Here is a 27,155-nt window from a genome sequence, read left to right on the forward strand (position 1 = left end):
GATGTCCATGAGGGAAGCAGGACACTCTCAAGTAAACTACAGTGTATTATTAAAAAATTCACTTGTAGGTATACAGATAGGAAAAAGAGAAGTAGTCTCCCTTGGATTAGTGCAGATATCCTGAAGAAAATGAAAGAGCGTGACCTTGCATTGAAAAGGGCTATTAAAACAGACCTGTCACATGATAAACATCATTTTGTTATGCTAAGGAATGCTGTAACATCCATGTTGAGAAAGTCTAGGGCTAACTTTTTTCTGACCATAATTAGCGAGGCAAGGGGTAACACAAAGTTAGTATGGGACCAACTAAAAAAATTAATGGGCCAAGAACATAAAACAAGAAAACCTGTTGAACTAATGGTGGATGAAAAGCGTATTAGGAACCCAGCGCAAGTAGCTACCACATTTAATCATTATTTTATTGACTCGGTTACAGCCGTTGCCCAGAGCTTCCAACCTGTAAATGTTGCGGTGTGTAAAACCCCATCAACAGAACCTAGTTTCGTTTTTACATGTGCCACAGCAGCAAATACTGAAGCAATCATTAAAAAACTTAAATCGTCCAAAGCGAAAGATGTCCATGGAATGGACACAGTAATGCTCAAAAATCTCAGTTTATCACTTGCCAGTCCCATTACAAAAATTATGAATCACTCCATATGTCAAGCAGAATTTCCAAACATATGGAAAACAGCTATTGTATCACCCATTTTTAAATCAGGAAACCCACAATCCGTCTCTAATTATAGACCTATCAGTATCCTACCTGTAATGTCTAAGGTCCTTGAGAAATGGACATCTGATCAGATAAAAGACCATTTAAATAATAGCTCTTTTCATCTTCACCCACTACAGTTCGGATTTCGACCTAACCATTCAACTGAGTCAGCAAATTGCTATTTTATTGATAAAATCAAGTTATCACTTGACAGCAATAGCATTGTAGGAGCGGTCTTTCTTGACCTTAGAAAAGCATTCGATACAGTAAACCATCGTATCCTATTGGCTAAATTATCCTCTTTTAATCTCAGATAAGGTATTAAAATGGATAAACTCATATCTCTGTCAACGATTACAAACTGTTCATGTTGATAATAATCAGTCGGAGCCCCTCCTTCTGTCGACCGGCCTGCCACAAGGCTCCATATTATCCCCTGTCTTATTCTGTATGTACATTAACGATCTACCACTGGTGTGTCCGGAGGTTAACATTCAAATGTACGCGGATGACACAGTTTTATATGTACATGGATCTTCAAAAACTGAGGTAGCTGAAAAGCTTACAAATGTGATGGTTAAAGTAACAAAATGGTTGAACGAATCGTGTTTACAACTTAATATGTCAAAAACTGTGGGTATGTACTTTACAAAATCACATAAGGTAAATAAAGATGCAGATATCCTAGTGTCAGGGGAAAAAATACAAATTGTACAAGAATACAAATATCTCGGCATTTATCTAGACACCAAATTAAATTTTAGATCACATATAAAGCAAACATGTAAAAAAGTCAAATTTAATTTAGCTAACTTCCGATTTATTAGAAATTCAATGTCCATTCAAGCGGCCAAAACCTTCATGCACTCAATGATTCTATCTTATTTTACCTATTGTTTAACGAGCTGGTCCCAGTCTAACTCTACTACTCTGAAACCACTACAATCTTTATACAAACAGACACTCAAAGTACTTGACAAGAAACCAAAACATTTTCACCACTGCGCTATTTTATTAAAATACAATATTTTAAGCTGGGAAAATTTAATTAAGTTCACAAATTGCTGTCAGGTCTATAAAATCTTACATGGAATGGCCCCGCCACCCCTTGGTGATTTTGTCAAACTTAGAACAACCACACACAGAATCACGAGGAGTGTCAAGAGGTGACTGTATTATTCCACTTAGAAAAAGTGCTTTTAGTCAGTCCGCCTTCTCTGTTAGGGCTTCGCAGGAGTGGAACACCATTCCGTCATCAATCAGAGACATCAACACATATAGCCTTTTTCGATCACATCTGAAACATTGGCTTATTAGTATTCAGACCTGTCAACACTAAAGTCTTGTTTTTGCCCGTTTGTGTTATAGTTATGAATGTGTGTCTTTGTTTCGTGATTTTTATTTTTTATTTCTGTATAACCTTGCTAATGATGTTAAAATTGATCATCTTCATATGCGTCTAACAAATGGTTTAACCTGTTACACCGACAATGCATGCTACTTGCTGCTACTGCCTGTGTATATAATTAGGATGCTTTTCAGAACTAATTTTAGTGAGATTTTATATTTTCATAATTACCGTCTACTGTAGCTACGCTGTAGCAGACATATTTGTATTTACATGCAAATTCTTAAAAAAATTGTACTCTCCCTAGGGTGCCACTGTACATCTGGCAAACAGGACTACAGATGAAAATTAGCCACTGGCTAACTCTGGCATGTTACAGGCATACTGTTGTTAATATGCATTGTCCTGTTAAATAAATAAATAAAAATAAAAAAATAAAAAAAAAACTAACATTTTAAATCGGGGTGCAAAACTCAGGGCCACAGCCCTGCAAAGCTTCAACACTAATTAAGTTAATCTGATCCAGCTAATCAAGTCCTTAATGCCTGGTACACATTGTACGTTTTTGAACCGTTCCAGATGAAAGACGCCAATGGTGGCGATTTTCTGTGGTCATGGATCCTAAACGGTGGTCCTATGTTGGCCAGCAAGACAACATCGGCCGTTTTCTTGCTACCAAAGATAGCCTATGATAATTTTCTGACAGTGCCCCAAATTTTGCATGATCATCTCACCGTGACCTCCGTCTACTGTATGGAAGTAAAATAATGCCAAATGTTTTTGAAACAAAAATGCCTGTTGAATTGTACTACTTGAAAAAAATATGCATTGCATTCTTGCATTTTAATGCATTTCAGGGCTTGCATTTTTATGGGCTGAAATTCAACATGGTTGAATATTTAAGCTGTGAATATTTAAATTCAAACATTTCAAACACATTTTCATTAATAAAAATTCAATAATCCATATTCACCTTTCATATTTCACTTCCAAAAAATACAACCTATAATATTTAACAGGCAATTTTCAATCCATTTTATTTCGCTTTACAAATTCGCTTCCACAAATTCAGTGGTTCAAATTCGACAGTAAATTCAACATCGACATCCAGGAATTGCAGGAAAAGCAGTAGATACCGAGCATAATCTCCATCTGCTGTAGTCGACCTCACCAGCAGGCGGTGCAAGCACGTGTTGTTGACGGAGACCAGAGCAACAGTGAGAGCTCCACTGGACTGTGGAGCAGTGGCGGGCCTTGGAGCATGGAGAAGTGGTGAGCCTGTACCTTTGAGCAGGGGTGGGCCTGGACCGTGGAGAAGTGATGAGCCTGGACCTTGGAGCAGGGGTGGGCCTGGACCGTGGAGAAGTGGTGAGCCTGGACCTTGGAGCAGGGGTGGGCCTGGACCGTGGAGATGTGGTGAGCCTGTACCTTGGAGAAGTGGTGAGCCTGGACCTTGGAGCAGGGGTGGGCCTGGACCGTGGAGATGTGGTGGGCCTGGACCTTGCAGAAGTGGTGAGCCTGGACCTTGGAGCAGGGTGGGCCTGGACCGTGGAGAAGTGGTGAGCCTGGAACTTGGAGCAGGGGTGGGCCTGGACCGTGGAGATGTGGTGGGCCTGGACCTTGCAGAAGTGGTGAGCCTGGACCTTGGAGCAGGGGTGGGCCTGGACCGTGGAGATGTGGTGGGCCTGGACCTTGCAGAAGTGGTAAGCCTGGACCGTGGAGCAGTGGCGGGCCTTGGAGCATGGAGAAGTGGTGAGCCTGTACCTTGGAGCAGGGGTGGGCCTGGACCGTGGAGAAGTGGTGAGCCTGGACCTTGGAGCAGGGGTGGGCCTGGACCGTGGAGAAGTGGTGAGCCTGGACCTTGGAGCAGGGGTGGGCCTGGACCGTGGAGATGTGGTGAGCCTGTACCTTGGAGCAGGGGTGGGCCTGGACCGTGGAGAAGTGGTGAGCCTGGACCTTGGAGCAGGGGTGGGCCTGGACCGTGGAGATGTGGTGGGCCTGGACCTTGCAGAAGTGGTGAGCCTGGACCTTAGAGCAGGGGTGGGCCTGGACCGTGGAGAAGTGGTGAGCCTGGACCTTGGAGCAGGGGTGGGCCTGGACCGTGGAGATGTGGTGGGCCTGGACCTTGCAGAAGTGGTGAGCCTGGACCTTGGAGCAGGGGTGGGCCTGGACCGTGGAGATGTGGTGGGCCTGGACCGTGGACATGTGGTGGGCCAGGACCGTGGAGCAGGGGTGGGCCTTGGAGCAGGGGTGGGCCTTGGAGAAGTGGTGAGCCAGGACCGTGGAGAAGTGGTGAGCCAGGACCGTGGAGCAGTGGCGGGCCTGGGCCGTGGAGCAGTGGCGGGCCTGGGCTGTGGAGCAGTGGTGAGCCTGGGCCTTGGAGCAGTGGCGGGCCTTGGAGCAGGGGTGGGCCTTGGAGCATGGAGAAGTGGCGAGCCAGGACCGTGGAGCAGTGGTACGGACACTGGCATGGACACCGCCACGGACACGGACACTGGCACCGACATTCGCATCTGTATGTATGCATAAATGGCTCCTGTCAGTGTCTAACTAACTGGTGAATTAGTGAAAGAGTCTGACCTTTCAAGATCAGACATTTGATTGTGGCATGCATCTACTCACATGCACGTACACACAAATTTTGCTACTTTCACTAAATATATAACACAAAATCTAAAAACAACAACACCAACAACAAACACTTCTGTTCTTAATTGTCATTTACAATGTCTAAAAACGTCTAACCATGGCTGACAAGTACACACAGAAACTCCTCCTCTTCAGCTGCTGCTTGTGATTGATTGATGGAAGCTGAATGGGAGGACAATGGGAAAACGAGTCTCCGTGGGCTAATTATCTCATACGCACATACACACCTCTAAAAAGAATGAACAGTCTGTCAAGTTAGAGGAGATCCAGGAACATGATTGTCTTTCCACACAAACTGAAGCAAGCTTTGAAAGGTGCTCCTCTTTCTCACAGACACTGTGTGTGTGTGTGTGTGTGTGTGTGTGTGTGTGTGTGTGTGTGTGTGTGTGTGTGTGTGTCTGTGTCTGTGTCTGTGTCTGTGTCTGTGACAGGATGATGGAGTGCTGCCGGCGGGCCCAATGACTAAGTTATGTGCTTCATTGTAACAGACAAATCCTTTCTCCCATTATATTCAGTCAATCCAACAGTCAATCTGTGGATCTAACATTGCAGGGGAATCAAGTATTCTGAAAATTAAGGAATTAAATATCCTCATTGTGCAAATGATCTAATTGAAAATATCAATATATCAAACCTTCCTTAATAAAACACAAATATTTTTAAGTATTAAGAATTGAATACTTTGAATAAGTATTTCCTCTGTATTGTCCAGGGCTGTGAAGCCACCTTGCTGCTGTTCTCAGTTGTGTCTGCAATAAGGAGGCATAAAAATACTGTAGAAGTAAAGCATTTTTGGACTGGTAGATGATCAGCAAATACATCTTAAGAGGTTTCACAAGGTGCTGGGACATTTTTGAAGTTCATGGCAGGGATGTTACAGAAATGGTGATGGATCCTTCTACCTTCAATGGTGTGTATGGTTTTGAAGGTGTAATACTTTAAAAGAACCAAAGAGGGGAAAAAAGGGCCAAAGTTCTAGAGTTGAGTTGAGTTCTAGAGATCCAATTTGTTAACACAAGATCAAAACTACCTTTGTCTTTTCAGATAAAAGAGTTAATTATACCATAAAAACATAATGTGGCAACTCAACTTTTCTGTAACAAAATAAATAAACAAATAATAATCTATACAAATTTCAATACATTATTTTACTTTTTACAATAAAGCCATTTACAACCACAAATCAGAAAAAGTACAAATTGTGAGTAAAAAAGGAATGGAATAATTTACAAATCTCATAAACTTATATTTTATACACAATAGAATATAGATAACATATCAAATGTTGAAAGTGAGACATTTTGAAATGTCATGCCAAATATTGACTCATTTTGGATTTCATGAGAGCTACACATTCCAAAAAAGTTGGGACAGGTAGCAATAAGAGGCCGGAAAAGTTAAATGTACATATAAGGAACAGCTGGAGGACCAATTAGCAACTTATTAGGTCAATTGGCAACATGATTGGGTATAAAAAGAGCCTCTCAGAGTGGCAGTGTCTCTCAGAAGTCAAGATGGGCAGAGGATCACCAATTCCCCCAATGCTGCGGTGAAAAATAGTGGAGCAATATCAGAAAGGAGTTTCTCAGAGAAAAATTGCAAAGAGTTTGAAGTTATCATCATCTACAGTGCATAATATCATCCAAAGATTCAGAGAATCTGGAACAATCTCTGTGCGTAAGGGTCAAGGCCGGAAAACCATACTAGATGTCTGTGATCTTCGGGTCCTTAGACGGCACTGCATCACATACAGGAATGCTACTGTAATGGTAATCACAACATGGGCTCAGGAATACTTCCAGAAAACATTGTCGGTGAACACAATCCACGTGCCATTCGCCGTTGCCGGCTAAAACTCTATGGGTCAAAAAAGAAGCCATATCTAAACAGGATCCAGAAGCGCAGGCATTTTCTCTGGGCCAAGGCTCATTTAAAATGGACTGTGGCAAAGTGGAAAACTGTTCTGTGGTCAGACGAATCAAAATTTGAAGTTCTTTTTGGAAAACTGGGACACCATGTCATCTGGACTAAAGAGGACAAGGACAACCCAAGTTGTTATCAGCGCTCAGTTCAGAAGCCTGCATCTCTGATGGTATGGGGTTGCATGAGTGCATGGGCAGCTTACACATCTGGAAAGGCACCAATGCTGAAAGGTATATCCAAGTTCTAGAACAACATATGCTCCCATCCAGACGTCGTCTCTTTCAGGGAAGACCTTGCATTTTCCAACATGACAATGCCAGACCACATACTGCATCAATTACAATATCATGGCTGCGTCGAAGAAGGATCCGGGTACTGAAATGGCCAGCCTGCAGTCCAGATCTTTCACCCATAGAAACATTTGGTGCACCATAAAGAGGAAGATGCGGCAAAGAAGACCTAAGACAGTTGAGCAACTAGAAGCCTGTACTAGACAAGAATGGGACAACATTCCTATTCCTAAACTTGAACAACTTGTCTCCTCAGTCCCCATACGTTTGCAGACTGTTATAAAAAGAAGAGGGGATGCCACACAGTGGTAAACATGGCCTTGTCCCAACTTTTTTGAGATGTGTTGATGCCATGAAATTTAAAATCAACTTATTTTTCCCTTAAAATTATACATTTTCTCAGTTTAAACATTTGATATGTCATCTATGTTGTATTCTGAATAAAATATTGAAATTTGAAACTTCCACATCATTGCATTCTGTTTTTATTCACAATTTGTACAGTGTCCCAACTTTTTCTGATTTGGGGTTGTACATAAACCTTCAAAAATCTTTTTTGAAAATGGGGAAACCACCAACTGTTAACTTCTGCAAACGGTTTACAGAAGTCTATGGCGACTTCTTCCCCACAGATCTCAGAGATGCTAATCTTATGCAAGAATGTTATGCAGTTTTCCATCAAAAAAGGAAGCAGGTACATATGAATGAGACTAGGAAAACAAAAGGAACCATCGGTCACAAGGGCAAGTCTATGGAAGTGTCACAAATCCATCGTAGCGTTAGTTCTGGCAGGTCACCTCAGTCAAGCTAACATCAGCTGACACACAGCTGAACCACGTCTACCTATAGGAATCTGACGCCTATCACATCATACCTATATATATATATAAGGTCAATTCAGTATTATTAGCAGCTTTATCATGTTGCTCAGGAGCTAATTATCCTCCTCCATCCCCAGCTCCTCCTCTCATCCAGTCAGGACTTGGCCTTCTTATACTCCTCTTTGAATCAGACTCTTTTTTTTCTTGAATGTTGTACATAAATCATTAAACATTAATATTATCTGCAATACATTTATGTTAGTTCTGTTCTGTTTACCCTAAGGGTATCGCTGCTCTTCTTGTCCAGAACAGAAACATATCGCCAATCCAAATTGTATGCTGCTAATTGTCTATCATCTTTGACGATTGTGGTCCAGACAGAACTATCATTCCTGTACACTGCTTTTTTGCTTTGTGGATTGTTTCCATTGCAATTCTTCATGTAATGCAAGTACCAACTGATCTTGAACAACAGTGAAATAATTACATAAAAACACCAGTGAGCACTTACTTTGCAATCGTTGCTGCGGGGATGAAAAAGAGGTCCAAGGATTCGGGCAGTATCTCCTGTGTTCTGTGGGAAGGATCCTTCTAGATATAAGTAGTGGCCTGATGGATTTCGGAGGGTGTGATCAGTGGATGGTCCAGTCCCATGAGTGTGCATATTTCCTGGTTTTATCAACCAATCAAAGTCATCATCTTGGCTCTGTCTCCATGAGCAAAGGTCAAATTCAAAATTGCAGCGACCACTGTATCCCTCTGGAAAAGAAAACATTAATACTATTATTAATACTAGATTGTGAAAAATGTCATCATTCACTCACCCTCATGTCATTCCTAACCTGTAGGACTGACTTTCTTCTGCAGAACACAAAATAACTTATTTTGAAGAATGCTGGTTTCCAAACAACAACTGTCCTTTTTATGAAAAAAAAGAAAAAATCTTTCTTTTGTGTTCCATACTGTAGAACAAAGAAAGCCATACAGGTCTGGAAAGACATGAGGGTGAGTAAATGATGACAGCATTTTAATTTTTGTGTGAACCATCCCTTTAAAAAAAACACGACTGCACAAGCAAAGCACATTTAATACAGTATGTGTGCCGGATGTAAAGTTATTCCATAAACAAAATTTGTGACTGGCAAAAGAGATACAGTTGAACAAACATCTGGGAAAAAGTGACAGGAAAGAGGATGATTTGTTTCTCACTGCATATGTAATGATTCTCATCTGAGCCATCTCCACAGTGATCAATAAAGTCACACAAGTTGTCCTCAGAGATACAATGACCGTTGGCACAGATGAACTCGTTGTTGTGACAAGGAAGATCAGACGTTATTGGAAGGGCACAGTCCACAAATGCCACGTCATCAACAACAACATCACCCATGTAGCTGATGCCCCGCTTGGCTCGAAGAACCACCTATTGATTTTATAAAGCGACATGCTGTTAAACTGCAGTAAACTAATGTACTTTATCTGCTCCACAATACTTTCATACAGCTGTATAGCCAAATGCACAAATCAAAGCACTAATTCATATTTACCCTATGAGACATGTCAGGTAAACAGACTGATGTAAAAGCTAGGGATGTCCCGATCCGATCACGTGATCGGAAATCGGGTCCGATCACGTGGTTTCAGACTCGATCGGAATCGGACGTTACCTCCCGATCAGGACTCGGATATATATGTATATATATTCTCATTATTATTTAACACATCTATAGTTATGCGGTGGCACAGAGTTACGCCGGTTTCACACTGCACGCGTTAGCAGAGCATAAGCAGCGCAGGAGCAGTGCGTGTGGTGAGCAGGAGCAGGATACGCGCGTTTTGCTTTCACACTGGCAGCGTTTGTCACGCGCGGCTGAACCGCGGGTTGTGTACAGACAGAGTAGCCTACTCTATAATGGATAAGTTGGCATTGCTTTATTTCGTTTTCAAATACATTTAAGAAAAAATACTTGTCAAGAAGCTTATTTTATTAATAATTTCATAAATATAACTTTTGGTTCATCTTTGTTTTTATTGTTCTGGCAACAAGTTTGTTTTTGGACATTTGTTTTCTTTTTAAATTGATGTTGGTCATTTGATCGACTGTTTAAAACACAATAGATATCATCAATGCACTTTTTGGATAAAACTGCGGTGTATTTTGGCCATGATCAATGCATATCACTTTAATTCAGCGTAAGCGGCGCAGCAAAAATAGACTCTGCGCCGAAACGATCGCGGCACTGCTACTTCTGCTCTGCTCTGCTACGCGCTGCCGCGCCGCCTCTGCGTGCGGTGTGAATGCTCTAATCTGTTAACATGGGCGCCGAAAAAAATATGCGCTGCACGCTCTGCAGTGTGAAACCGGCGAGTGCAGTTCCTAAAAGCACATTACTGGCTTTGCAAACACTGTGGCACTTTTATTTTTTTATTTGTTTACATGCCTGCGGGTATTTTAAGTTGAGGTGCTATTTGTTTATATATTAGACTTTTTTATATTTACTGTTGCACTAAAGTCCAAAAGTGAAGAATTTATTGAGTTGTTGAATGTTAAAATAAGGTGAATTAAATCAAAAATAAGGAACATCCTGGATCTGTTTTTTGCTCTTCTTTATTCTTTTTTTATGTATTATAGAAGTATCGGATCGGGACTCGGTATCGGTAGATACTCAAAATCAAATGACTCGGACTTGGACTCGAGGGCAAAAAAACCTGATCGGGACATCCCTAGTAAAAGCTATCATACTGTACACATCACTCAGAATCAATTTATTGTCTTTAAAAAAAGGCAACAAGAATTTATTTAAATATATTATATATTATATATATATATACACACACATATATAAAGAGTTGAATTGGAAGTGCTTGAGAGCTGCTGCAGTTAAAGGGCACTAAGGCCCCTGACAGTACACACAGCAAAAGGGCACTTAACACTAATGAGTGAGGGTATCATGAAGTATCTAGCACAATGAAGAACTATATTTGTAAGAGTGTTTATATATAAACAGTGTTGATAAATATTAATTATGCAAGGGCCAGATGGAGAAAAGGTCATGATATTTCTTACCAAAGCATCAACAGTTCAAACATCAGCCTGACACTTAACATTTTACTGCACATTTCAGGAATACTAAACACACACAGTTCTTCTGATCACCTTTATAAAAAGTAAATACATTTCATAAATTCTATAAAATTTGTTTACCTAGTTAACAAATAGATTTTTTAAAATGTCTTTGAAAGAAGCCTATTTTGCTCTCCAAGACTGCACTTATTTGATAAAAAATACAGTAATGTTGTGAAATATTATTGCAAATTAAAATAACTATTTTAATAAAAGTGTAATTTATTCCTGTGATGGCAAAGCTGAATTTTCAGCATCTCTTCAGTGTCACGTGATCCTTCAGAGATCAGTCTAATATGCTGATTTTCTGCTTAAGAAACATTTATCATATCATCAATCATGTTTCTGACAAAAACAGCAAATAATTTAAAATGTTTTTTTGTTTTGTTTTTTTTAAAACATTTGATCAGTTTAATGTATACATGCTGAATCAAATTATTAAAAAAAAGTCAATGCTGTTTTTATTAAGTCAAAGTATTCAATTCTTAATAATTTGAGAACCAAAGGGGAAAATACTGTATATTTAAACACTAACTTTTGAAAAATTAATTAATTAATTTTTAAAGAATGTAAAAAACCCCCCAAATGTGTACCTTGAAATGCAATGCAAGTCGCTTTGGATAGAATGCGTAAATGTAAATGTTTCAGAAACACTGACCTGTATGTTATGATGGATTCCTATGAAGACCTCACCCCTCCTCCAGCTGTTGCCTTGGTTACCATTTTGGGACCAAACTTCATGTGTGACAGTACCTGATTTGATGAAGACCTGCACATATAAGATTGAGATTGTTTTGACAAACTGATAATTGGTCTCAGGAAAATACTTCATAACAAACAATTTAGACAAAATGAAGCATGAAATTTATTCTGTCACAGTAATATGTTTGATGTTTTCTAGGCTTGGGTTACCTATGCAGAAAATGAATAAGAATAATATTCATAATTTCTAGATAATTGTACCTGCAGAGTTCCAACAGTGAAGCCACTCATGTGATACCAGAACACCAGAGTGCACTGGGGTCCTGTTATTTTGATGGGAGCAGTCAAGAGATCAGTGGTGTGACCATATCCTCCACTGGAGCTGTCCGCAAATATATACCAACCCTGTGAAGAACCACTACAAAAAAGTAGTGTGTACAGATGAGTAAACACAAAGCAGAAAACACACTGACATAACATGCAAACCTGACCATGCATTTATAAATAAAAGCACAAACACATTCCAGCAAATGGCGGTGTTCTGTCTTTGCTCACAGCGTGTGGTCATTAGCAGGTCTGTGGTTCTGTTCTCCTTGGTGAATACTCTCCCCTTGTCCTGTCTGCCAGCAAAAGGCATGTGGAGGAACAGGAGTGGCTGGATCACTTAAATACCATCCACAAAGTGTGTCACCTTCAAAATCACAATACTCCTTCACTGAGAACAGAGAACAGTAATATCAGAAGTTTGGGGTCAGTAATATTTTTAGGGCCAGATTTACTAACAGCTTGTGTCAGTGCAAACCCTCTTTTGGCGTTAAAAAAATACTGTCAGGATTTACTAAAGTACTAAAATTAGAGCTTAAAAGGCATGGACAGAGTTATTTTTGCGGCTGACCTTATCGCATATGCATTTGTAGGATTTGCACGCTAATTTGCCGTTTAATAAATCTCCCCTTTATGTTTTTAAAACATTATGCTCACCAAATCTGCAATCATTTGATCCAAAATAAAGTAGAAACAGTAATATTGTGAAATGTTATTCAATTTTAAAATAACTGTTTTCTATTTGAATATACTTTAAAATTTAATTTATTCCTGTGATGCAAAGCTGAAAGTCTTCAGTGTCACATGATTCTTCAGAAATCATTCTAATATGCTTATTTGATCCTCAAGAAACATTTCTTAATATTATTGTATAATATTTTTGTGGAAACCGTGATACATTTTTCTAATTATAGAAAGATCAAAAGAATTATTTATTTTTTTAAATCTTATGTAACAATGCAAAACTCTGTCTGTACTTTCGCTTTTGATAATTGTGAGTGTTCATTTCTTTCAGAACCCAAAGACCCAAAACTTAGGGACAGACAGACAGACAGACAGACGCCTACCACAGTGCTCTTCATCAGAGCTATCGGAGCAGTCGGGTGTGAAATCGCACACTTGATTGAGGCTCACACACTCTCTTGTAGTTGAGCACACAAACTGGTCAGGGGGGCAGCTATGAGGGGGTAGTGCTGACAAGGTAGGCAGAGGGGCAGAGGTACTGGGCTCCTTTGAGGGCAATTCACCTATATAAGGATATACACACATAATTACAAACACAGTATTTTAACTTAAAACCATGAAATGTGCAACCACTGATCCATGATCACACTATCCAGTGTTATTTCACCTTCATATGGCTGACAGCTGAGGAAAGACAGATCATCTATGGCAATATCTCCTCTGAAATCATCACCGACTGTCCCCTCCACTAAAATCTGTAGCAGCAAGAATGAAGACAGAAGAGGCTATCTTTATTTTGCAGCTTGCACATTGTTTGGATGGCAAAAAAATAAAAATAAAAATAAGTAGACAACAGTAGAAATATCAATAATATGATTTTGTTATGCCTGGTCAATTTAATTTCTTTCTACGAAGAGATCACATAGTAGACCTTTTAAATTGACTTTATGTAGAGATGGTAAAAGAAAACGAAGTTAAAGAAATTAAGATCAAGCTGATCACTTAAAGGGATGGTTCGGAGTAAAATCAACCTAGGGTCCTTTGCACCATGACCTCGAGCCAAACACCCCCCCAGAAGCCTTTTTCCCCTAGGTTGAACATTATTAAAGTTAGAGCTTATTTAGAGAAATCAGCCGGATGGCTTAGCGCAGGCGCTAATGGATCCAAAGATGTATCTAGTAAATTACCTCACTAATAATGCCCAGAATGGTACCAAAGTTATACAGTAGTACAAATAGGTTCTGTACTCATAAAGCGAGGCATTGTAAAGTTTGTAAGTACATCAGGAGTTTATTTAAATAACACTTGCCTGACGGCTCATGCTACCGCTAACCCGGACGTCAACGTCACTTCAGGGGTTTGGGAAAAGCACGTAAAAGTCCTGGCAGAAAGCGATGCATAAGGACGTCATTATGGAAATGATCCGGCTGTGTCTTTGATCTTTAATTTGCGTGTCGACAGTAGATCATGCACAGTACTTTCCACTACCATTGGCGCTTTTATGGAATTGACCTCTCATGCTAATTTGCCCTGTTTAGTAAATTTGGCCTGGCCATAGTAATGTTTTTTCCTGAATGAATCAGTGCGTTTGAATGAATCAGTTGAGTGAATGAGTCAAATGACTCCCTCATAAAAACTCGATTAGTATACTGTATAGTATAATTAGTAAATGTACACTGATGTAACCTGGAGAAAGACGCTACCCACCACTAATGCACAGACCAGTGGCGTAGTCAGAATATTATTTTTGGGGGGCCCGAGGGGGCCACAGCAGTAGGTTTATTACACTGCTGTCACTTTAAGAGCTGCACATATCCAACATACTGTTACACACGCATTTTCTTTTCAACTGTTTACGTTCACTTAAGACATAACTGACTATGTTTCACAAGGATACTTGCCTATACATGATTTTTTGTGAATTTGTCCATTTAAGCGCTGAGAGGCAGCTTTCTGTTTGCACACAGAAAATGTATTGAAAACGTCATGTGATTACTGTACTGAATTCCTGTAATAAATGTAGGGAACCACTCGTTATACATAAATCATGTAACAGTTCATGTTTTTACTTTACTAGGTTTTATTCAAATCACACATGTGTGCTGAGTGAACGATCAGCATTCAAGAGCATGCAACAGAAGTGCATGCTCTCGTTTTGCTTTCTCTCTCTCTCTCTCTCTCTCTCTCACACACACTTCCTCTCACTCTTTGCCGTCAGTTAACATTAGTAATATGCTCCTCATTTTACTTTCTTTGCCATATCTGACCAAACTACAAAGGTACCTAGGCCCCCCCAGGGCCCCTCGTGGCTACGCTACTGGCACAGACTGACGTTCTCTCTGGTATGGAGCCCCGAAGGTGAAAAGGTGACTAAAAAAAATGAGATGGAAGGAAATTTTCACATTTCTCTCTATATATTACATATAATATTACACATCAGCAGGAATACAGTGCATTTAAAGCTGGAGCAGGCAGTCAATCAAAGGATTCAGCACACAAGGACACCATTGACCCCGCAGGACCCATCCTTTTCAATACCCATAATTCGGATCAATAACTCACCTGAAAGTGGTGGGCGCTGTAGATCGTCAGTATCATCCTGTGCCAGAAGTTGCCTTGGTCACCATTGCGAACCCACAACAAGTTTCCCCGACCACTGTTACTTGTGCGCATGTACACAGCCAAACGGAACACATTTTGGCCAAACATGTGATAGTGGAACCTGAAAATGCATGGTGGTTTGGGTTCAGGACCTCGGCGAGGAGTTGGAAGAAAAGGCTGACTGATGAGAACAGCAGTGTCTTTGAACTTCTGTGGGTCTGAAGATTCGATATAGAGGAAGTGGCCATCCGCATTGGCATGTGTGTGGTCCTTCCATGGGCCCGTGTTGAAAGTAGGAGTGGGTCCTTGGATACGGGTCCAATCAAACATATCCTCCTCTGGTTCCTGAGTCCAGCTACACAGGCCTTCCTCAAAGTCACACATTAGCTCCGGGGCTGATGGGAGAAAAAAAGATCATTGTAAACCAACTGACTAAAAAGAGCTAACGTCAAACAATAAACTGCTTCATTGACCGTTTAAAGCTCCACTAATACTGACAGCAGTTTTCCTCATCTGTTCCATCTCCACAGTCATCGATCAGGTCACAGATCAGAGAAAAGCTCACACATGCTTTGCTCTGGAGGCAGTGAAGGTGATACGGAGTAGGGCACATCTCCACAGCCTCGGGCAATGAGCAGTTATGGAACATAATATCATCTAGGGCAGAGACTCCCTCATACACGCCCAGGCTCAGTTTTGCAACTGAGATGTAGAAAGGCCTGGTCTGCCTGCCAATCTGCACAGTTATAGGGTGCCACTGGTTACCTTGGTTGTACAGTGTTTGCCAAAGTAAAGTGATACTGTCTAAGCCGTCTATCAGCAGGTGCATTTCAGCAGCACCAACAGAATGGCCAGAATTATAGTGCCTGTAAGCAAAACAATCAACATTACTATTAAAATCTGAACACTTCATGTAAGAAATTATTTTGTAAAGCAGTTAAGAATATTGTTCAATTCTGTTTTTTTATATGTATATATAAAAATACATTTTATTACATACATAATATTAACATACATTTTTAAATTCTAATATTATTTTGATTCATTTATAATTCATTTATTTCACCAAGCTAAGAAAGAGGTAAGGTCCGAGCCTTAAGTCACTTGACAAATTCTTCATCCCTTACCAGAAGGTCATGACACAATCTGAACTTGCTTGCTGGAATGTAGGACTGCGCAGCAAAGCCTGCTGGGAAAACCTGCTGCTCTTCTTGAAAATAAACATGAAGTGGCCTTGAAGGGAGAGAAAGAGAGACAGTAAAATGCAAACTTGTAATATTATATTGTACATTATGTTGCTCATAAATTATTAGTAGATTTTGTGACATTTAAAAAATCATTCATTTGAATTCAGTTCCAATGAACAATGGAAATGGCATTTGCAACCATTAATTTGAACATCACGGCAGTCCACAATTATGTACAGGAGCACACAAAGCAGCAGTATTTTACTTCTAGTTTACACTCCCAGATGATGTGTAGATAAACATTATCATTTAAATGGGATGTTACTAAAGATGTTTCAGTGCTACTGCAAACTATGTAAAGTAGGGCCCTATGACTTCTGCCAGTCATAAAAACAGAATTTACTGTATAATGTGAAATTTCATGGAATTTGTAAAAAAAATTATGAATAAATAAAAAGCAGGTCAGTACCCTTAAAGGCAGGGTAGGTGATTTGTTCCAGAAACATTTTTTGTTATGCTGATCGAAAGTCTCTTCACATCCTGATAGCAATCAATAAGTTATTAGGTCTAAATGTATTTAGCAGTGTCGGATCGGGGCGGTTCATGACTTGAATTTCAATGACAATAAGTTTCAATGGCAATCAACGCCGAATCCAAGCTTCAGCAGTCAGGTGGTACCGGTCAGTGCTCTTAAGTTGTTTATTGTAATGGCTGAACTGAACAGACACGCACAGTTACTTCTTATATTTAACAAATAATCCTTAAAACTCCACAACCAACAAGCAAACTGTGAATAAAAGTGTGTGACAAACCACCAAAAACCTCTGGCTAACATACCAGCAAATGGTTTTATGACCCCCTCCCCCAAAAGAATGCAAGGAGAGGTACTCTCACTGCATTCCTTTATGTCAAGACACCTAATGTCCATAAGAATCGACTTTTCCCCCACATTAATTCATAGATAAACCTTGCTGTTAATGAACATGCTTTGACATTTCAGATGGTTAAATTACACTTTTCATAGCTTCATCCCCCTTGTTCTGTTCCGGTCATTTGCTTTCACTTTTCCATTTCCCATGAGTGTGTGATTTGTGTGTATGTGTTTAGATTAGTTATGTGTTCGTGATTAAGTTATTAAAACTTTAGTTAAAGCTGCAGTCCGTAGTTTTTCCTCTTTGTCGCCATCTCTGTTCGAAATCTGCAATTGCAGTTATTCGCGGAATTATCAACTTAACGTGGGTTGTGCCTCGGCACGGCACAGCACGGATGAATCCAATGTTTTGAGGAGAATGTGCAGCTGTTAGTCGCCTCGCCGGTGTGGATACTGGCATTCGCAATCACAGATTCTACTTTTTGGAAGTATGATCAACATAAGAATTTTCACCGGAAAATGTCGTCTGAACAAGTAAGTAACATCCACTTTTGTTCTGACAAAAAGCATTGCAGTAAATTACGCTGATTAAATCCAACAATCGCTTATCATATCACGTCAAACTGTGCAAATTATACTTTGTTCTCAAATTGTTAATGTTCAGCATTGTGTGAATACATTTAATGCCCTTCTGATAGTTATCCTTGTTTTCGCATGGGCCCGGTTGCAGTCTCTTTTTTTCTGTAGCCAGTCCGAAGTCTTTTGCATTTGCACAACGGGTGAATCTCCAGTTGTCAATAGTGATTGTTGTTTGAACCTTTCTGGATCTGCCATCAAATTGATAAGTTTAATTATATCAAGTGCTGTGAGAAAAGGCTATAAATCTCCACCTCCAACATCCTCACACGCAACATAGCCTACTAGTCGAGACTCCTTCTTTATGTGTACAGATGTGACGTAATGACGCAAGACATGCTCGAATTTCCCGCGGAAATCCACCAGAACCACTGGAATTAAAAACATTATTACAAGCTTACTGTTTTGAATCGAGCTAAGGCAAGCAGATAGTTTTGAACACTGGATGGTTGTGTACTTGCTCAAAAATATATTTTGGATAATTTTTAACCCAAAAAAGTTACAGACTGCAGCTTTAACTTTTAGTTAATAAAAAAAGAGTTCCCTGATTCTGATTCTGCCTGCAGATTAATGTCACTTAAACAATTCTTGATCTTGCTACATGCTCTGATTAGTAGACTACTGTACAGTAAGAAAGTTATTTCCCTTACCCGGAAATGAACATTTCTTAGAATTAATTAAAGTAATCAATAGTGAGTGTTCGCTGGACGAACTGATTAATTGATGGTAATATATTAGTTTAACTACATCAAGTTAATTCGATTAACTGATCCAAATATTCATAATTATTTATAACAAGTTATTATTTATTATTAATATTTCCATTTTAAACTAATTTTCTACATTATGTTCATTATTATTGAAATGTTATGTGCTTTGAGACATGAGGTAGTTTAATGCCATCTCTCCAGACACTTTTGTTTGCTCCCTGCTGTGTACATTCATGTGTTTTGAAGGAGGCGTTTGCCATTTCCATCACTCGTTTCTGATGCAATACTTGCGAATTAAAACAGGGTGATGGAAGCATAGCTATAGACTAGTGACTGTGAATATTAAACTGCAAAATGACTATTTAAAAATGAATCCTGCATTGTTCTGCATGTCTCTGTGTGAATGAATTGCTCAGACATGCGATTTGATTTACCACACACACTTGTGGTGTTCTCAGCCTCTGCCGCCTCAGTTTGAGGACATTAAACTACATCTCCAGAGCTGCTCTGAGAGTCACTTCATCAGAAATTTACCATTTAATTTGAGAAAAACTATTGTCATTTCATAAACACACAGAAACTCAAAGGTCTTCAGGGCAACCTGTCAAAAAAAAAAGTTTGGTTTAACTTGAAGAAATTGTGACAGAAATATATTACTGTTGTACAGTAGAATTTAGCTACGTCTCAATGTAATAATAATAATACTAACACTAATCATAAATTATTATTAAATCTTTATTTTTTTTAAAGGAATAATCACAATTGTCCATTAAAATGAAATCCAGAAAACTTAAAACAGAAAACACAGAATTTGGTAAAAAATAAAACGGAATTTGAGGAAAAAATAAATAAAACGTATTTCATAGTGCCCTAAACATGTAATTTTTGTTAAACTTTTAATAAATTGTTGTTAAATTGTATAAGTTTCAATATTTCCATTAATTAGACATGCTTTTTGATTACAAAAAATGTATTTAACCATTCAAATTGAGTCCAAAAAAATAAAAAAAATAAAAAATCTACAATTTAGCATCTTTTGGGGTTGACAGAGTAACTAAAGTGTGAGACAAAGGCATTTCATGTGTTACTCTCACCTGCACTTGTATTAGTCGAGTGGTCCTGGGGTGGTGTTTGGTCTACATAATCTATGGAGACTCCATCAGCTGAGCCTCTTACCCATTCAAATCCATCACCCTGGATGAGCTCATACCAACCACATGAGTCAGACTCGAAATCACACTGTGCCGCTGAAAGTCAAATTAACATTATGAAGGAATAATAAAATAATAATGTAAAGGATAAAACTACCCTTTCAAAGCAGTGTATTTTTTTAACAAATGCTTATGCAAAAAACTTGGTCAATTGCTTATTGTAAAAAAAAACAAAAAAACACTGGGTGTTTGATTTTAATCAAAGTAAATGTTTCTTAAAGGGGTCATATGATGGTTCTAAAAAGAACATTATTTTGTGTATTTGGTTTAATGCAATGTGTTTACGTGGTTTTAGGTTAAAAAAAAAAAAGTCATTATTTTACACATACCGTACATTATTGTTGCTCCTCTATGCCACTCCTTTCTGAAAAGCGTCGATTTTTACAAAGTTCATCATTCTGAAAAGCGCGGTGTGCTCTGATTGGCCAGCAATTCAGTGCATTGTGACTGGCCCGAATACCTTACGCGTGTGACAGAAATGTCACACCCCTTACCATATTTGGAACAGCAGCTCCATCAATAGCAAAGCAATAATGACAGGTGATAATGTCTATTCGAGCCTGAATCTGATCCGGAAAATGCAGATGACCAAGCTGATCGATCAACTTTGCCAGTGCGACTGGACCAGATAGTATCAGATTGGCAAGGTTTTATTTCATTGGGGACATAATTATTGATACTAATAACTAAATACTGTCTTTTTACGCGTCGCGCTACAGGGGGGAGAACACTATGTAAACATAAAACCATGTCTGCATTTGTGATCGTAGAAATGACAAACAAGCGCTACTTTATTATATGCTCAAAACTCGCGTTTGAATAGTCAGTAGCAAATTATTAAAATATGAAAACATACTTACAGGCTGTGTCTGTGAGTCAGAAGCGCCAGACTGTATTGCAAAGATTGCCCCACTTTTTAGAATCAGCCTTTGTGCACAGCCGGCCTTGTACTCTCCCAGGTTCTGGAAATAGTCCTCCGAAAAATGCACAGCACACAGTCGAATATTTTGGTTGAACTGTTCTGGAACAGTGTTGTAAATAAAGCTTAACCACTGTTTTCTAATTATGTCCTCTTTTGGAAGTTCAAACAAAGTAGTTTGGCTTTCGCAACGAAAAACACAGCGTCTCCATGACATGGCGCGTCGGCGGCAACAATTACAGCGAGAATAAAAGTTACGCCTTCTTTCTTTGCGTATACTGTTATGAAACTCTGCCCCCACACACTGACGTAGATTTGTGGGGGCGTGTTTGAATGAAGCGTTTTAGGAAAGCGTGGCTGAGCCTTAAATTTTACAAAGAAAATCTCTTTAGGTTTGAGACTTTGAGCTTTGTAACTCTGTAGATCTTATACATGCACAAACAGCTGCATAACACACTAAAGAAAAAGGAAAACAAGAAATCGCATTATATGACCCCTTTAAACAGTGACATGGCTCATATTCCAGTGAAATCATGTCAACTTTAAGCTGTTTTGATCTTTGAGTCCATTTACTTACAACAGTTGGCCTCATCCTCTCCATTGGGGCAGTCTAAAGAAAAGTCACACACTTTCACCCCATCCACACAGACATTTTCCCCACAGTCAAAGTGAGTTGAAAGGGGTGCCTTGATGTCAGTCTCTGAAGAAAACAATAAAGCCAACACATATATATTATAGAAAAGGTAAGCAAAAGTGAAGTGAATTCTCTCATGAAGTGGAGAGCTTCTGAGAGCTCCTTCCTGCATCATCACCTTTGTTAACCATATCATGTGATGTAGATCTGAACATGGCCACATTATTATGATTAATTGGACTGTCTACGGTACTGCTGAAATAATTCACAATAATGTGGTACCGTAACACACACACACATACACCTTCCTCTGAGACACTTGGTAATAAAATATACAGTCAGCTTTGTTCTGTTCTATTTATGGTTCTCATAAACAGTTAAGCATTTTTTGTGATAAATGTATCAAATATAGTAAATGACTTACTGAACAGCTTTAAGATTAAATATTAAAATGTAGATCTAAAAAATCTTCATAAGATAATAAAACCACTCGCACTTGAATATACTCTAAATCTAACTGATGTCTCTTGCTCCTTCTATCTTCGGCTGAACTCTAAATTGGAAAGCTGCTGAGGTTCCCTTCTGCCTATGACCACTGTCCCCCTGGTGTCTCAGTTCATTCGCAAAGGGCTATACATGTATTAGACCTTATTTACAGCTTTATATCCCCGAATCTCTTGAGCTCTCTGCACCTCACACCATTCAGAAATCGCATCAAAGTGAGCACAGCAATCACATAACTTCATCTTTGTGCCTTTATGAACAGCTACATCATGACCCAAACATGGACATCTGAAGGAGGAGCAATCATACATACTGAATAACATACTGAACTAGAATGTACATTTCCTGAAGAAAATGTGAGTGGTGCTTGCAGTGGCAAAATTCAGCACGGTTGCTAGGGTGTTTCTAGTGGGTTGCTAAGGTGTTCTGGGTGGTTACTAGGTGGTTGCTAGGGTATTCTGGGTGGTTGCTAGGTTGTTGCTAGGTGGTTGCTAAGATATTCTGGGTGGTTGCTATACGGTTGCTAAGGTGTTCTGGATGGTTGCTATGGTGTTGTTAGGCGGTTGCTAGGGTATTCTAGGTGGTTGCTATGGTGTTGCTAGGGTATTTTGGGTGGTTGCTAGGGCGTTTATAGGCGGTTTCTAGGGTGTTCAGGGTGGTTGCTAGGGTATTCTGGGTGGTTGCTATGGTGTTACAAGGTGGTTGGTAGTTGGTATTCACAGATGGTTAATATGGAGTTTTTATAGAGTTCTTCTTAGCATGTTCTTGGCATGATTTATCACTTAACTAATCACTATTAGCATGTAGCTATTCACTGTTAGCATGTATAGCATGTTGGAAGTGCTGTTTGCAAGCATGAGTCAAAAGAGCCAACCCTCATGTCTCTACGATGTTCCGATGCAGAGATATAGTTCTTGCTAAACGGTTGCTAGGGTACTTTGTTTGGTTGCTAGGAAGTGGCTTGGCAGCTGCCAATGATGATACTTCAAAAGCTCCTTGCCAGTATGAATGATAACAACCCCCATGCCTCTATGACATTCAGATTAGAAGATATCCCTCTTTGGGTTTGGGTTGCTAGGGTGCTAGACAATGGTTGCTAGGGTGTGGCCAGGAAGTGGCCAGGAAGTGCTGAAGGTGTCTCATGATTGGCTGTTTGCTGCCCCAAGTCAAATGAGACCACCCTTATGTTTATATGACACTTCTATCCAAAGATATCCCTTTGATCTCTTTCAGTGGAAGTCTATGGAACTTGTTGCTATGGTACTCTAAATGGTTGCTAGGGCATGGCTTGATAGCTTCACAATGATCCTGAGAGACTGATTGGTCGTCTGACTAAAATGAGCCCGCCCCCTTGTCTCTATGACACTGTGATCCAGAGTTATGTTCAATACAAAATCCCTATGCAATTTACCATAGTAGGAAAAGCATGTGTGTTTCATGGGCCGTCCCTTGACCATAGTATGTCAATGGGGCAACTTTGGGCGCTTCCTGCCCCCTAGGGGTACAACTTTTACCCCATTGTGAGGTATGTGAGCCTGCCAGCCTCTTCAAATGTGGTAAACCGCACGTTTCTGCGAAATCCTCGCTCAGAGCTATGACTCGTCAAAGTTTGTTGCAATGCAAAGTCTATGGGACTTTTTTGGCCGCTTTTTTGCCCCTGGGGCGAACATTGTACACCAGTTCTCTTATAAAAGTCATAGCACACCTCTCCTCAATAATCCGCACGATTTGACACCTCATTCATGGGGCTGTGACAAAAGCTGCGGGAGGAGTAGCGTTGCCCGCCAAACTTTTCCACGGAATAATAATAATAAGTATGAGTAATAACAATAGTGATGCCTTGCCTTTGGCAAGCACCACTAATAAAGCATAAGTTTTAAGATTATAAAAAGAAAAAGTTCACCCAAAAATAATAATTCTCACATCATTTACTCACCCTAATGTCGTATCAAACTATACAGATGATTTTTTTTCTACCTTAAAATGAAAAGTCAATTTCATTGACTTTCACTGTATAGACAAAAACATTCTTCTAAATACCTTATTTTATGTTTCACAGAAGAAAGAAACTCATAAAGGTTTGTAACAACATGAATGTAAATAAATTATTCCATAAATTAAATTTTTACTTGGATTTTTACTTAAATTTTTTTTTTTTTTTTTTACTTTCTTGGTAAACTTCAAAAGTGAAACTTTTTTGGATTTAGACAGCCTAACTTGATTTGCAAAAAAGAACAAAAGATGTATTAGTGTTCACTCACCTATGGCTGCCACACATTCTCTGCTGAAGGACAGATCATCAATCGCAACAACTTCATTTGGGTCACTGCTGTTGAATATCAATCCTCTAATCACAACCTGTAGATTCACAGCAATTATGTTTTACCGATTCAGCTATACACCATACATACTTTTGTAACACTTTATTTTACAGTGTCCTTGTTACTTGTTATGATAGTAATATCAATTGTGCATAATTACATGCAACTAACCCTAACCCACACCATAATCCTAACCCTAAATTAAGTACATGTAGCTAAATATTAATACTCAGTTCTAACTGTATAATTACACTGTAACACAGACATCTTAAAGGGATAGTCCACCCAAAAATGAAAATTGACCCATGATTTACTCACCCTGAAGTCATCATAGGTGTATATGACATTCTTCTTTCAAACGAATACAATTGGAGTTATATAAAAAATGTCCTGACCTGACTCTTCCAAGCTTTATAATGGCAGTAAATGGCTGGATGACTTTGGAAGTCCATCAAAGCCCATCTATTCATGATTAAAGTGCTCCACACATCTCTTGGGGTTAATAAAGGTCTTCTGAAGTGAAGCGATGAGTTTGTGTAAGAAAAATATCCATATTTAAAGCTTTATCGACTACAATAACTAGCTTCCGGCAGACACCCCCCGTAATGACAAACGCGGTTGCCCAGCCCTGTTTGTTTGAACCACGAGAGGCGTCAGTTGCCGGCATAACGTTGTGCGTCAAGTTCAAGGGTTATTTCGCTTCAGAAGACCTTTATTAACCTCAAGAGACGTGTGGAGCACTTTAATCATGAATAGATGCGCTTTGATGGACTTCCAAAGTCATCCAGCCATTCACTGCCATTATAAAGCTTGGAAGAGCCAGGAAATGTTTTAATATAACTCCAATTGTATTCGTCTGAAAGAAGAATGTCACATAGCCTACACCTATGATGACTTCAGGGTGAGTAAATCATGGGCTAATTTTCAATTTTGGGTGAACTATCCCTTTAAAATAAAGTGTAACCACTACTTTTTGTTCAAAAGTTCAAATAATAATACTCCTTCCCCCAAACACACATAACCCCTGATTCAGTAAATCCACACCAACCTTAAACTCCTCTCTGCTGTTTAACACAACCACTGTTCGCATCCAGGGAAGAGTGTGTGGATAAGGATTGGAGGTGGACTGAAACAACACCTCCTCCATCTCTCCCGAAGTTTCGAATTGGATCAAAACCTGCAAAGCCCCTGTCAGCAACCCAATATGACGATAGAAAGTTAGCTGTTAAAAAGAAAAGGACAACAAAGAGACAAAATATAAATTACCCCCAAAAAAAGTTTCAAGCGGTGCATTGCTTGCTTCATTACAAGTTAGAAACATTAAAGATATTCAACGGTTGGCCAAATGAGACAAAATTAAAGCTGAAAGCATTTCATACTCAAAGCCATTTTGTTATGAAGTGAGGTTATGTTATTGCATCTTCCTGCCAAGTTCAATGTCATCTTATTTTTATATAAGCAGAGAAGCACTCAAAGTGAATTACTCCATATCTAATAACAGTGGATCTAAAACCATAGATCCCAATGAGTGCATGCACTACCCACTGTGTCACGGCTCTGACAGCCTATGCATAACTCTCTGCTGTCAATAAGAGTGTGTAGCCGTGGCAGTGGATAAGTGCTCTAAACACTTAATTGGGTGCTTGAGCAAAGCATTTAACAAGATGCTGCTTATGGTTTGTGGTAAACCCAAAATGTCTCTCTCGTCAAAAACTAACATATTGCACTGGTTCATTTATGGAACTTCTAAAATATTTTATATAATTATATAATTATATAATTGGCTATAATAATATAATAGGCTTTATAGGCTATTGTAATTGTAAACTGTGTTTTGTATCATGTGCATTAACGGTGATGATTTGTCATCATGATTTTGTCTTGAGAGGACTTTGATATCCAATTTTTAACTAGGAAACTTGCAGTTATGATAATTCTGATAGCACATGAAGGCATAAACCTCTCTACTTAACCGTCAGTCTTGCACATCCACCATGTTTGTAGTTTTTTAACACTTTTTATTCATGTTTGTGGTAACTGAATCCTCGTCCACTGCTCAATGGGTTGTGGGCATTAGTTAGTGCATGGATCTGCACTTCGGACTCTAACCGGGAAAAGTAGACCATCTAGGTATCTTTGGAATGCTCATTTCAACATACTGCAATTTGGGACACCCTAATTCTAATTTCAAATATTATTTAGGACGGATAACATGCGAGCTGGGATGCAGCATTCAGGAACAAAACCAGAGTGAGTCACTCAATCATTCATCCAACCAATTTGTTCATAAACACAGATTCATTCAGCAACAAAACCAGAGTGAGATATTTAATTATTAATTCAACCGATTTGTTCATAAACACTGATTCATTTAGTAACAAAACACCACTACAGAAACCATTTACATTGGCGGAGCAAAAATAGACAAAGTAATTGTCAATATTTTGTCTAAAGTGTGGGTCAATATTCATTTCCTGATTATTGAACAGTTGAATAAAAAAAAAATCACACACTAAATGTTATAGAAATTAGCATATTTATATAGTGGGGAGAACAAGTATTTGATACACTGCCGATTTTGCAGGTTTTCCCACTTACAAAGCATGTAGAAGTCTGTAATTTATATCATAGGTACATCAGAAAAGCAGAACTTAATATTTGGTACAGAAACCTTCGTTTGCAATTACAGAGATCATACGTTTCCTGTAGTTCTTGACCAGGTTTGCACACACTGCAGCAGGGATTTTGGCCCACTCCTCCATACAGACCTTCTCCAGATCCTTCAGGTTTCGGGGCTGTCGCTGGGCAATATGGACTTTCGGCTCCCTCCAAAGATTTTCTATTGGGTTCAGGTCTGGAGACTGGCTAGGCCACTCCTTGGACCTTAAGATGCTTCTTACGGAGCCACTCCTTAGTTGCCCTGGATGTGTGTTTCGGGTCATTGTCATGCTGGAAGACCCAGCCACGACCCATCTTCA

General features: G+C 39.3%; 1 protein-coding gene across 1 annotated transcript in view; it reads right to left on the reverse strand.

The window, feature by feature from the left end:
• Positions 1-27,155, reverse strand: part of malrd1 (MAM and LDL receptor class A domain containing 1) — a 48,581-nt gene that overhangs the window by 18,287 nt on the left and 3,139 nt on the right. Inside the window, exons 4-17 of the mRNA XM_084109245.1 lie at positions 25,226-25,399; positions 24,118-24,214; positions 21,296-21,418; positions 19,683-19,835; positions 16,312-16,417; positions 15,683-16,050; positions 15,146-15,579; positions 13,251-13,338; positions 12,967-13,146; positions 12,131-12,290; positions 11,837-11,993; positions 11,532-11,642; positions 8,959-9,172; positions 8,261-8,508 (exon numbers count right to left, since the gene is read on the reverse strand). Of these exons, the coding sequence (XP_083965371.1) occupies positions 8,261-8,508; positions 8,959-9,172; positions 11,532-11,642; positions 11,837-11,993; positions 12,131-12,290; positions 12,967-13,146; positions 13,251-13,338; positions 15,146-15,579; positions 15,683-16,050; positions 16,312-16,417; positions 19,683-19,835; positions 21,296-21,418; positions 24,118-24,214; positions 25,226-25,399 (2,613 nt within the window). The remainder of the gene's footprint in view (positions 1-8,260; positions 8,509-8,958; positions 9,173-11,531; positions 11,643-11,836; positions 11,994-12,130; positions 12,291-12,966; positions 13,147-13,250; positions 13,339-15,145; positions 15,580-15,682; positions 16,051-16,311; positions 16,418-19,682; positions 19,836-21,295; positions 21,419-24,117; positions 24,215-25,225; positions 25,400-27,155) is intronic.

This window comes from Abramis brama (assembly GCF_963993115.1).
Source record: "Abramis brama genome assembly, chromosome: 3".
Lineage (NCBI taxonomy): Eukaryota > Metazoa > Chordata > Actinopteri > Cypriniformes > Leuciscidae > Abramis > Abramis brama.